Source organism: Gigantopelta aegis, chromosome 12, assembly GCF_016097555.1.
Source record: "Gigantopelta aegis isolate Gae_Host chromosome 12, Gae_host_genome, whole genome shotgun sequence".
In the NCBI taxonomy this organism is placed as follows: domain Eukaryota; kingdom Metazoa; phylum Mollusca; class Gastropoda; order Neomphalida; family Peltospiridae; genus Gigantopelta; species Gigantopelta aegis.
The window spans coordinates 8,138,313-8,152,942 of record NC_054710.1 but is presented as its reverse complement, the minus strand read 5'-3'; the positions used below and the strand labels follow the sequence as shown (position 1 = coordinate 8,152,942).

General features: G+C 36.8%; 1 protein-coding gene across 1 annotated transcript in view; it reads left to right on the top strand.

Moving 5' to 3' along the window:
• Positions 1 to 6,617, top strand: part of LOC121386514 (dopamine D2-like receptor) — a 432,317-nt gene extending 425,700 nt beyond the window's left edge. Inside the window, exon 8 of the mRNA XM_041517442.1 lies at positions 6,164 to 6,617. Within this exon, the coding sequence (XP_041373376.1) occupies positions 6,164 to 6,393 (230 nt within the window). The 3' untranslated portion in view covers positions 6,394 to 6,617. The remainder of the gene's footprint in view (positions 1 to 6,163) is intronic.
• Positions 6,618 to 14,630: the final 8,013 nt, after the last annotated feature.

Genomic DNA, 14,630 nt, shown 5'->3' with positions numbered 1-14,630 from the left:
GTTGACTACATGTCAGAATTACCAAATATTTGACACCCAATAGCCGATGATTAATTAATTAATGTGCTCTAGTGGTGTCGTTAAACAAAAACACACTTTTTTATTCTGTATTGTTGCATAACGCTGTTGTGACGGAACATGTTCTTATCTTTTCGCCTGTGGCGATGCTAATTGTTTTAGAGGGCTGTGTGCAGCTTGGTTACGTAATACCCCCGCGCGACGGTGGTAGTCTTGTGTCCCAGTATGCACTTAAACCAGGTGGGCACTTGGTTACGTAATACCTCCGCGCGACCGTACCCCCTAATACACACTTAGACCAGCTGTGGAGGCCATGTGGCCAGTAGTTACGTAATACCTTCGGTAGTTCGGTTTACGATCGGGGTATTGCTAGCGGAATGGCGGCAGTAAGTCTGACCATCTAAGAACAAAATACCGTCTCTGGGAGTTGTGGCAATATCACATAATAGGTGAGGTACCGCGTTGTGCCCCCAGGCGATATTCGCTGTCTCTGAGATTTTTGAATAAATAGATAGAATTTTAGATATATCGAGGAAAAACATTGGAAGTATCCAGGGGAAACGGACGTCGTCCACTGAACGATTTATATAAGTTCAGTCCGGACGTGGTAAATATATTTTTCTGCTCTGTTGTATAACCTTGATGTGATTGAACTGACTTTAAATATTTTAATACTGTATTATACCAATATTATTTAGACAGTGTCTCCGGCTCTGACGAAGTAAATTGTAGGCTTCACTGTTCTAAAAAGATAAAGCTTAGCCGGTCATCTTAGAGGACCTAGGTAAACTGTATGTTATTGTCTTTATTGTGATAGGTACCAGTATTAATTCTGTATTACAAGGTTACTGAATGAGTAGTTAAGGGTTAATTAAAAATTAACCAGTTAGGAATAGAGTTGTAATTCCTTTATTAATTAAGTTCTCCTGGCAGCGTTTCTCAATTATCACACGTGTGTGTGTTGTATCACGGTGAAGTGATTAGAATACTGTGTAAACTAGACACCTAGTGATTAACTAATTAAGTGATGAGTTCTGGGTTGTTATTATATTGTTGTTGTTAATTAACTACTGCGGCAAGTACATTTGTCAGCGTAGTATTAATACAGATTCCAAAGTGTATTGTGTTTTGTTGTGTTTTCTAGTGAACTAAACGTGCTATATTACATATACTTTATATATAGATCTTATCTCTGATTATACCTTCGGTGTCAGCGGTAGTACTGGGTTCGGATCCCAGTCGAGGCATGGGATTTTTAATCTAGATACCGACTCCAAACCCTGAGTGAGTGCTCCGCAAGGCTCAATGGGTAGATGTAAACCACTTGCACCGACCAGTGATCCATAACTGGTTCAACAAAGGCCATGGTTTGTGCTATCCTGCCTGTGGGAAGCGCAAATAAAAGATCCCTTGCTGCCAATCGGAAGAGTAGCCCATGTAGTGGCGACAGCGGGTTTCCTCTCAAAATCTGTGTGGTCCTTAACCATATGTCTGACGCCATATAACCGTAAATAAAATGTGTTGAGTGCGTCGTTAAATAAAACACTTCTTTCTTTCTTTCTGATTATACCTAGAGCCGAGCCACTCGGGTATTGGACTGCCCGATACAGAGAGATCTAATAGATATACAGTTAGGAGAGATATTTGGATAATTGTGTTTTATTCAGTTACGGGTATTATAGGATCCTCGTGACAGCTGTCATCATTCTGACATTTTGTTTGATATTTGAGCTGATTCAGGACGTTGACTGCAGGTTTAATTAATGTGCTCTAGTGGTGTCGTTAAATAAAAACAAACCCTTTATTCTGTATTGTTGCATAACGCTGTCATCATTGTGACATTTTGTTTGATATTTGAGCTGATTGAGGACGATGACTGCAGGTTTTTGCAAGTGATGCTCCCAGACATAGTCTTGCATTTAGTTCTTGTCCCCCGAGACTAAACGCTTTGATGTTTCCTCGGGTTTTGAAATCCAGTAATATGTTTATTGATTGAAACTTTTAGGCTGTGTTATTAATAATGGTTTTGGCAACACCACCCGCTGACGTAAAAGGCATGTGCTTATACTCTACATAACATTAGTGTCTGGTAAATCTCAATGGGTTCCAACCAGTGCAATACAACTGGTCAACGGCTGTGGCATGTATTTTCCTGTCTGTGGGAAACTGCATATAAAATATCCCTTGTTGCATTATAAACATGTAGCGGGTTTCCTCTGATGACTACGAGTCAAAATTACCAAACGTTTGACATCCAATAGCCGATGATTAATTTACCAATGTGGTCTAGTGTTGTTAAACAAAATATACGTTTTATCTCAATGGGGATATTCAGCGAGTGATCCTTTTTGCAAACATACTGAAAAACTGTTTCTATAAATTTCTCCTTTGATGCGCAACTTCATTTGCTTTCAACACACTGACAAACTATTGTTATCTGGTTAGAGAATAATTACTATGGCATTCCATACTATACTTGCATAGACAATGTACTGGTTATTGTCATAAGACATCGGCGTTAAAATAACGAAGGCTGTGAGGCTCTGTCGAGCGGCATTCGCTATTCAATCTAACCAAGATAAAGCCGATGTCTTAAATAACCGATTATTTTACTTATAACACACACACACACACACACACACACATATATATATATATATATATATATAATACAAATACATTAATTAAATAAATTGTTTTATTCCACAACGTAGCCGTTTTACAGAGATTTACAGAGTTGTAGGACAAACCATATTGATTGTTTTGTCGTCTGTAGCCATGTAACCTACCATATCTATACAACAAAACAAATTTACTTATCTTATAAAATATCTTATTAAAGTTATTCATTATTATTATGATATTCTCACACCGCTTCGTCTGTTTACGATATATGACCAAACGTCAACATTTCTTTGTTTAGCTTAACCAGGATAAAAGAAGATGCTTACCAAAAAGCTATATTGTGGTCAGTGGGAGAAAACATAGAAATTCATCCTAGGCATTATATCTTGCCAATATATGTACAGCGATTGCAAGGCATATATATATATATATATATATATATAGATATAGAGATATAGAGAGAGAGAGAGAGAGAGAGAGAGAGAGAGAGAGAGAGAGAGAGAGAGAGAGAGAGAGAGAGAGAGAGAGAGAGAGAGAGAGAGAGAGAGAGAGAGAGAGAGAGAGAGAGAGAGAGAGAGGGAGAGAGGAGCAGCCGATCATATTACTCGATTCACCTGAACCTACACAGTGGCGTGGGGGAGGGGTCACAGGGATCATGCCCCCAAACGTTTTGTTAAGCTATTCAATTTTATAAAATCATGCATACATACATGCATGCATACATACATACATACATACATACATACATACATACATACATATATACATAGTGTGAGATGGCCTCTCCCAATATGGGCTACCCCCTCTCCTCCCTCCCACCCTTCCTAATATAAAACCCTGCCTTCGCCATTGAAGCTGCATACATGTACTACACAGTACGAGAAGTACACCGTCCTTCATTATTGTGAGAGTTTTGTGATAGTTGGCTACGGGCGAGGATTATTTACACTTGTTTCTAGGCTATTACAAATCTCACTTAGACGCAACATCATTTGACACACGTAATGCTATCATCAAATTATCGTCTGTTCCTGCGGTGCGCAGACATGCCGTGATGTATTTGTGAACAGAGAAAGTGAATTTGTAAAGATTTCCTTATAATGTCTGTCACTCGTCTTGTACGACTATTGATTCAAACGCAAACCTTTCGCCAGTGCATTGGATTTTTCAAAGTAATTTTCCAACGCGCAGGTTTTTTGACACGACGTCTTAATTTAGTTTTACAAAAGCTCACAACAAAAACGTTAATAAAGGTTCTGCAACAATTCACATGTCATGAGAGAGTTCTTGTTATACTATTATGTTTCAGTAACATCTATAAGGGTTATTTCCATCAGAAGGACTCTTCACAAATGGGATCAGTTCTAAAGAATATTTTTTTCTTTTTACAATATCAAATGTCTTTTTTTTCTATATGATATTTATAGTTCTGCCAAGCTCTATATGAATACAGAATCGAGTTAAACGTGTTTGTAATTCAACTTTTTAAAAGACCACACGAAAACCAGATATTCCATTCATACCGTGGGTAAAAAGGCATCACTTTGTAATTCATCCGGTCATAGCAACGCCACTTCGTTGACTTCTAGACGAACGTGATGTCATCAGATGTAATGTTCCTTGATGAGGTTTTTTTTTTCTTTCTACCCCGAAGAATAAAAAATAAATAACAGACAACCATTAAGTAAATGAAAAAGTTTATTACGTAACATTTAGAGAAATATTAGTCTATTATGATCCAATCGCCTTTATACTACACTACCTGTGTGTTTGTCTGTCAGAATGTGTATTATGAGTGTATTGTTTACTCGCAGATGTTTGTCTTTGTTTTCTTGTCCAATCTAATTAAAATTAGCTCCACTATTACATTTGGATCTAACAGCAGCCCGTTGAAGCTCATGTCCAGTTGACCTTTCATTCGACCAATCAAAACCTTACTTGCAAAATCATGCCAGTGATTTGAAAAGAATTTGAAAACATTCGGGATTATGCCGAGGGTATACGAAATGATTCGGGTGAATTACGAAGTATGCCGGAAACTAATTTCAATATAAAATTTTATATAAAAGTCGTTTCAAGACGAAAGAAAAACGTGATGGTATAGCCATAAAGTATGTTTATACTAGTATACAATCCAGAGTTTATTACTGCACTTTTCCTCTGTTTTTTCAATGTTGAAATAAACCGACAAGTTCGCCTATTGCATAAATAGTCTCGCCCGATATTTTTAGAATTTGTATGCTCCCGAATAACGATATAAAAGGCGAAGTGTGATTGGTCGATATTCAAATTATCTATAAATGAAATGTCACCTGGACATGGGAGTCCACGCAATGCTGTTAGATCTACTGGTCAAACCAGTAGAACTAATTTTAATCAGATTGTTTTCTTGTCTACCTATGTAGATGTATATCAATGGGCTTATTGTATACCGGAAGGAGGTTTGTTTATCTTGGTGACCTCTACTGTATATGTGTATGTGTATGTGTATGTGTGTATGTGTATGTGTATGTGTATGTGTATATGTGTATATGTATGTGTTCATTGTTTATTAGCAGGTCTATTTTTGTTATGTTCACCGGTTCAGTTTATGTACTGTATATGCATGTTATGTGGGGGTTTTGTTTTACTTTTAGGTGTATCTGTGTAATGTTGGTAGCCTTTATTATAATGGGTTTTTTTGTGTGTTTTTTTTTTTAATTATTATTATTATTATTATTATTATTATTATCATTATATGTGTGTATGTGTACAATAATATATAATAATAATAATAATAATAAAAGAAATTTATGTATGTGTGTTTGTGTGTGTGTGTGTGTGTGTGTGGTGTGTGTGTGTGTATATATATATATGTATGTATGTGTGTGTGTGTTTGTGTGTGCGTGTGTGTGTGTGTGGTGTGTGTATGTGTCTATATGTATGTGTGTGTGTGTATATACACACACACACACACACATACATATAGACATACACACACACATATTATATACATACACACACACACACACATATTATATACATACATACACACATATATATATATATATATATATATATATATATATATATATATATATATATATATATATATATATATATGTATATATATATATATGTATGTATGTATGTATGTATGTATGTATATATGTATATTAAGTGTTCCCTGTTTACTTGCAGGTGTATATATATATGTATGTATGTATGTATGTGTGTATACTAAGTGTTCCCTGTTTACTTGCAGGTGTATTTGTGTTATGTAAAGGTATATGTGTATATTAAGTGTTCCCCGTTTACTTGCAGGTGTATTTTTGTTATGTAAATGTATATCTGTATATTAAGTGTTCCCTGTTTACTTGCAGGTGTATTTTTGTTATGTAAATGTATATGTGTATACTAAGTGTTCCCTGTTTACTTGCAGGTGTATTTTTGTTATGTAAATGTATATCTGTATATTAAGTGTTCCCTGTTTACTTGCAGGTGTATATATGTATATTAAGTGTTCCCTGTTTACTTGCAGGTGTATTTTTGTTATGTTGGTGGCCTTTCTTCACAATGAACATCATCAGCGCCATCTGTATCCGGTACGACCTGGAGAGTCATCCGGCGTGCAACATGGACCCGCTGGTCCTGGGCATACTCGTGTGGCTGGGCTACATCAACAGCTTTCTCAACCCGGTCATATACACTATCTTCAACCCGGAGTTCAGGAAGGCGTTCAGAAAACTGCTCATGGAGCCCTGTAAATAACACCGTCCTCACTCACCAACCATCAGGGATAACGCTGTGGTGGCCATCTTGGTTTGCCCTGACCAATCGCATGGGAGGTCCTGTTGTGGTGGCCATCTTGGTTTGTCCTGACCAATCACATGGGAGTTCCTGTTGTGGTGGCCATCTTGGTTTGCCCTGACCAATCAAATGGGAGGTCCTGTTGTGGTGGCCATCTTGGTTTGCCCTGACCAATCACATGGAAGGTCCAGATGCTCAATAACATATATATATATATATATATATATATATATATATATATATATATATATATATATATATATATTCAGTTGCACGAGTGTTCTGGTCAGGTACGATTTGAGAAGATTGTTGGAACTGAATATGCTAATTCAATCACCTGTGCTCGTGTGATAAGGCTATTGCGTCAAAAAGTCTTATCAATCTCCATATACATAGATGAATACTGCTACTTGCATGACGTGATTGTGTGTGTATAACGTATTTATGTACATACGGATGAGCAATCAATAGTTATATCTGTGCATATTGTCTATATTTATATAACAATAATGTTACGGTCGTCGTCACATTGTGAATGTGTCGATGGCGCTGTTAGTGCTGTTGGATTTGTGTTATTTTTTATTGTCGGGTGTTCTATAGGAGTACAACTATGTGATACGAAATCGCAGACTGTCACAACCGATAAGGTGTGTAGTTCATTTATTTCAAATATTTATGATGCAGCCATTCTAAATGATGTATTAGTCAAATTAGTTAAATAAAAAAGCTATAAGATCTTAAAGGCATACTGTCACAGATTTAAGGACCTTATTTCTCTAAAAATTGATAATAAATGAAAATTACATTAATTTTTGAAAACCAAATCTAGCTATCGCATCACTTTAATTGAACCATGATGGATTGAAATCCATGTCAATATCTCTTGGCAATTTTAGTTTTTGAATTATGGACCATTGCCATAATTCAATTATTTTCACAAAATATCATTAATAAGTATGGTGGTTACGTAGATATTTGAATAAAGTACATTTAGGGGAAAATCAAATATATCTTTGTTCAGGTAATACTTTGTTAGGCCATTTAATAGGTTAGTGGTCTGTGACAATATGCCTTTAATTAGGAACGGCGGAAGCAGGCAGACATTGAGGGTGCTGATGTCCTGAAATGTACTACGATTTTAATTATTCCTACTCTTCCTTTTAGCAGTTGCTTTGAATGTATGGTGTTGATTATGACGTACAATTCAGAACCAATATTATTTAGCACACAGACAGGATATTCAGTGTCTGTTGTGTGTGGCAATTGCGATAATTTTGTCTGGACACTGAGAAGAAACTCGCTGCTGCCACATGCCTGATCGGGTTGTAGTGTCGATGACCAGGGCCCGTGCTTATAAAACTTAAAGTCTAGACTTTAATAAAGTCCAGACTTTAACGTAATGTTATTTGAATGGCGTTGCCATGACGTTAAAGTTTGGACTTTAACGTTTATAAGCACGGGGCCTGAAAGACAAGATATTATACATCATGGTCCGTGTGTTTTGATACACCAGTCATGACTTTGGTTTGGAATGCGAAATTCAGATGGGCCTGTCCACTCGGTGTGTAAATCATTATCTTGTGACCCATTGCCAGATCCTATTTCTCAAAAACTAACAACACAGGGTGCTTAAGTCGTGAAACAAATCTCACCTCAGAGCGGGTTCAGTCTCACAAAGACTGACTGAAAATGAAGCAGTAAAAATTCAGTTCCAGAGAACAATGACGTGTTCGCGCCCAATACAGCGTTATATCTGGATATCTCGGCTGGTGCGTTTCTATAAATTAACACTGTAATAAAAGTTACAGTTTGTTTTTGTTTAACGACACCACTTGAGCACAGTGTGTAGTTAATCATCGGCGGTTGGATGTCAAATATTTGGTAATTTTGACACGTAGTCATAAGAGGAAACCTTCTACATTTTTCCTAATGCAGCAAGGGATCTTTTATATGCACTTTCCCACAGACAGGAAAGCACATACCTCGGCCTTTGTGCAGTTGTGGTGCACTGCTTGGAACGAGAAAATAAACCCAGTCAGTTGAATGAATCCACTGCGGTGGTTCGATCCTGCGACGCAAGCACCTCAAGCTAATTCCTACACCATCCCCCAACCCCTAGTGAATAATGACGTATTCGCGCCCACTACACCCTTATGTCTGATACGTGTCAGATATTTCCAGTGTTGCGTTTCTATAAATTAACTGCAATAAAAAGCTTTTGGAGAACGTGCCCGCTATACGACGTTTATAACAAATCTGCGGTTGTTATTATATCAATGCAAATCGGCAAACAACGTTTACGATCAAAATAATAAATGGTTGGGGGTTTTTTTGTTGGTTTTTTTTTTTTTTTGGGGGGGGGGGTTTCTAGAGAGGGGAGTTGTTGGGTTTATTTTGTAAGAGTTTTTGTATCTTTGGGGTTTTTTTTATTTAGGAGACATCGATTTTCTTATTGAATACAAAATCAATTCTCAAGCATAGATCTAATTTTTATTATACGGCCGATCTGTCTGTGTTTGTCATCGTTGGATTGATCGATGGTTTATTCTATTTTACAAATATTACATTCACAAAAACGAAGAAAAAGAAGCAATAAATTCTAGTTGAAAACAAAAATCTGTTGGGAAGTTGATATGAATCGGTAGGGCAAATTAGTCTGTATTAAAGGCATATTGACACAGACCGCTGACCTATTTAATGGTCTTACAAAGTATTACCTGAACAAAAATAATTTGATTTGTCCCTAAATGTACTTTTTTCAACCATCTTCATAACCACCATACTCCATTTATTAATGATATTTTGTAAAACATAACTGAATTATGGCAATGGTCCATAATTCAAAAACTAAAATTGCCGAGAGGGTTGACATGGATTTCACTCCATCATGGTTCAGTTAAGGTGATGCGATAGCTAGCTTTGGTTTCCAACAATTAATCTAATATGTATTTATTATCCATTTTGAGAGAAATAAGGTCCTTAAATCTGTGACAGTATGCCTTTAAGCTTTAATACACTTTTAAGGAAGTGTCATTTATAAAAACAATTATGACTATCTTTCGCTATTCTACTTATAACTAAACCAGCGGGTACATATTCAGATATATAATTACACTGGTATCTCAAAATTGTCTTTCCCCAGAAGATATTGGTCCACTTGAATGCAATACACCTTGGTATTATTTTAGGAAAGCATGTAGTCGACTAACTAAAGCGTCTGTAATTTTCTAAAACTCGTCAGTAGCAAAATTGAATTGTTGTTCAAACTGCTAGACTGTCATATGTTCATATGCTTGTATTTTAAAGCGACATTACATTTTTTAAGATTACTCCAAACAGCCAAGTGCGGGTTAACGTGAATTATAGACAGAGTGACGTATTAGGTATTGCCTTAATATTTAAGGTAATTGTAGCAATAGTCCAGCTGTGTGCGAGGTACACAATTTGCAGTGCATACAAAGCTGCAATGTAATGTATGTTCTATCTTCGCGAACGTCGGATGTTTTCAGTGGAAGACGTGTTAACCAAACGCTTCATGCACTAACCATGTTAGTCTCTATCGTCCCAGACGTTTCCGGTTTGGGATTATTGTCTACAAACACCTTTAAGGTTACACACCACCATTAATTATTACATGCCTTTCAATACAATATCTATGTCAGAATATATTCTGTGAAAAATACAACACTATCGAGACAGTTATGAGACTACTCATTTTAGGGAGTGCTTCTCAACTGACAAGTACGGTGTAAAAAAAAAAGTCAACACAGATCGACCTGGAAATTGTTCAGTTAACAGCCCTAATGCCTGAGCACCGCCTCGTGTTGCTGTTATACAAGTGGTACTATATCACTTGTACAGTTTGTTTCAGTTAGTACTACATATAACAAGTTACTTCAAACCAATGGGTTAGTTAAATACTACAGAGGTCATCATAACTGTAACCCTCAAAGAAAAATTTCAAAAAGCATATTAAAATATTGCAGTATTTTTTTATTTTATGAGGAACTATTTCCTAAACCGGAAAATATTAAGCTGCTTCAACAAGTAACGACACGGCAAATGGTCGTGTGTAAACTTAAATGGCCGTTTCTGAGTTTGTAGCCATTGAAATGTTTTCGACTAGATATCCATTTTTGGATTATCAAAATATGCTTACGCTTCTTGCTTGGAATGAGAGTATCTGTATATTCAAGGCATTTACAGGCCATCCTAATCGACATAATATGATAAGATTTGTATCTCCAGTAACTTCGTACGTACGTTCTTTAAAACAAAATTTGAAATAATTGATTCCAAGGGAATTTCAAAGGAATCTATCCATATAAACATTTTCATACAAAAGTAAAAACATTGGTGCTACTGTACCATTTAAAGGAAAATCATACTTTTTCTTCTCTTTTTTTTCTAATAGACCCTTTTAAACAATGAAGTGGTCTGTGCATATTACTATGTACACTATAGTTTTAAAAAAGATAGATACCAGTTTTATAACAACCAGTCCATCGTTTTTTTTATCAGGGACCTAATTCACAAAGCTCTCTTAGGCTCTGCTAGACAATAAAAGCATCCTCTTTGCAAGTCTTTTAGCATTGCACTGCGATATCGCAAAGGTGCGAGAGTGTAGTGAAATAGGCCCCAAATCGGAAATTCTTAACAAACTGACTGATACCTTGGTGTTTGTCATTAACTCTCCAACAGTCCTGTTTCGACAAAACGACTGGAATGACAGATACTGTATCTTCTCTCACACGCGCGCGCCAGACTGGTTGCCGATTGGCAAGACTTTTCATGCACAAACTACACGTGCGCTTTATGTTACACTGTATGACCATGTCTGGGAACCAGTTAACTGATTCGCGAACGTTAGCATGCTCAAGGCCGAAAAGACGAACGGAAGTGACGTAATGTAGGCTTTGCTCGTTCTTTTTTTAATTTGTTCTTCATTTATGCAAGGGTACGGTGCAGCGTTTTGTTTACGTCATCTACAAATTTACAACAACAACAAAAATTATGATTTTATAAATATATATGTGTATGTCATAGATTTGTCGCACGGCAGTCGAGTTGCTAATTCAGTGATGTTAAGATTAAAGTCTAAACACTAGAACAGCAGATTGATTTATTAATCATCAGCTATTGGATGTCAAATATTTGGTAGCTCTGGCATATAATTTTCATGGAAAACCTGCTATATTTTCCCAGGGTCATTTATAGCCACTTCCCCCACACACATGACATGACCGTACAAACCACGGCCAGTCGTAGAACACTAGTTCGGCACGCATGTTTGTGTTTGCAAAAATACAAACTCATAGGCACAGTGCGTGTCCTTTGATATTACACAAGGTATCAGTCGGAACTCCTCGACCGATTCTACGAATCATACCTTAAGCATACGACATTTGGCGAAAGGCTGGATTTACATTCTGTTGCTGTGCAACTTTAACAAAACGTATGCAATGTTTATCGTCAAAGTAGATTTCTAACGTCTCTCATATATTGTTTTAGTAACCAATGTTCAAGTGATATTTCACTTGTGCTCGCATACCCCGAGTGGGGGAGGGGGGATCTAGATCAGTTGGTTGAGTGTTCGCTTCATGTGCTTGCGTCGCAGGATCGAACCACGTCGGTGGATCCATTCAACTGATGGGCTGTTTCTCGTCCCAACCGTACGTTCCTGCCTGTGCGAAAGATGACTTCTAGTCAGAATTACCAAATGTTTGACATCCAATAACCGATGATTAATAAATTAATGTGTTCTAGTGGTGTCGGTAAACAAAACAAACTTCTTCTTCTTCTTCACACCCATGGTACTGTGGCACTGGGAAATGGGTGTACGGCAGGGCTTGTTATTGGCACTGGTGTGATTCGTAATTGCGTCGCAAAGACGTAGGTTAGACCACAAACTTTAGTCCAGCGTTCTTCCCAACACCAAGATCCGACCATTTTTGTAGGTGGGGAAGCTGACTCTTGCCCGAATTAAACAAAAATGCCCGAATTAAACAAAAATGCCCGAATCTGGATAACATATTTTATTCATATTAGCATTGCTACCAAATTCACTAAACTCTCGCAACTTTGCGATATCGCAGTGTAATGCAAAAAGACTTGCTAAGAGGATGCTTTGTTGTCTAGTAGAGACAAACGAATCACAACGCATTTTAACATGAACTACAACTAGGTTTGAGGGTAGAATGATAGAAATACATGGTAACAAGGTCTGCGGTTAGCACATTTTGCCTGAATATATTTATAATTTTTGTCCGAATTTGATGTTTTGCGCCATCACTGGGAGGAGGGTATTCTCCCTCGCTCCCTGCCCCGTACGCTTAAGGCTCCAACCAGCATGTCGGTTTTCACTTTAATTTAAGAAACGGTCGTAGGGTTCCTAATTAATACGTACATTTATACAACATTTGCACATCTGTGTTATAAGCTATATGTACAGATAGAGGTTTTATTTATTTTGGGGTTTGAACCAGTTATTGTTACTTAATGTTACGACAATACGTTTATTTATGAATATATCCTAAAATAATTTCTGTTAATGTTGAATATTATATGAACTGTGTAACGATAATAAATTACCAAAATCTGTTTTCGTAACATTCAGTGTTGTTGTTTGTTTGGACCACGTTAATGCACATAATCATGCTATACATATGTTACTTCCCCGAAAAGACAACTGGACTCGGTGAAGATATTTTAACAGGGTTCTTTATTCCGGAGAATAAGGATATATAGTGAAACAAACCTTATAAGCAAAAATAGCATTATTAAAATACATTCACAACTATATATAAACAGTCTTAAAACACCATATAAAAACACATTAAAATATATATAAATACACTCTGCAGTCTAGTTATTATCTACAAATAATAGCAAATCGCTTGAACAAAAGAAAGAACGATACACTGAGCAATAGTTAACATCGCCACAGTAAACATCAAATATAGACATAATACACATACAGAATTACCGTACGTTAAACAACTGAACATTAATCAATCGCCGATAATCTTAAATCATTATTTACAGCAAACAATTACACATATGGCGATATATAGCATAATAAAATAAAGGTAAGCTACACAAACCTATCTCCACAGGTGATACGGTTTACCTAGACCCATTGAAATACCAATACCTTTAGCTGTGGGCTTTAGGGCGGTAACATGATGAAAAAGCGTCAAACGTCTACAAGAAACAAGTAAACTAAAACTAATACATTTCTAATTTAATATACACACATACACACTATTCACATACATTTCTAAAACAATAATAACGACTCATTTAACATGGCTTGGCTATAGGAATATCCATTATTGTTACAGCGTAAGTGCCACGCCCAAATTCTAATACTTACATTAATTCAGTTTATTCCTTTATCAAAGTAAATGTTAATTGAAGTAGTTATTTATTTAAACCTTATTTGTAATTTATAAACTGTACTTTATATGTTAGTAAAATAGTAAAGTGAATTAGAAAAGTAGAAATATAACTCACCAATTATTCCAGTGTAAGATTAAAGCAGATGAGTGCGTGGCCTGTGCAGCTCGTGATGTGTCAAGGAATGTCAGGTGAGTGACAGTGAATAGCCACCAACTGGGTCAAACACAGCTGGCCAGTCTATTGGTTGATCGTCACTGTCCCTGGTCAGAGGTCATATGTAAAGACAGGTAAATGCATGTCCCTACAGCTCCTAGCCAAAGGTTTAGGTGCATGTGCGTTGTGCATAATAAAATCATTAAAACAATAAAACCCACATGGTTACACATATATTATTCAGGTATACCAGGCCCATACGCAGGGGGGGTGCGAGAGGTACATACGCACCCCCCATAGTCTGCCAAGATCCGTCCGTGGATGTGTAAAAAATATATTTGACATATTTTGAGGCAAAGAAACGTTTCAAATTTACATCCCGGAATGCAGGAAAATGCATCTCCTGCATTCCAGATTTAAAACAAATTCGGAGGGGCATGCCACCGGACCTCCCCAGCAACTCCGGCCCTTTTGGCCGTCGATTACGCACCCCCTTATAATTTTCTGCGTACGGGCCTGTATACACACGTATTCCTCACATAGATATTGATGTATAAGCCTGGTTGTTCAAGACTATTTGCAGAGAGAAAGGTGAAAAAGGTTTGTTTTGTTTAATGACAACACTAGAGCACATTGATTTATTA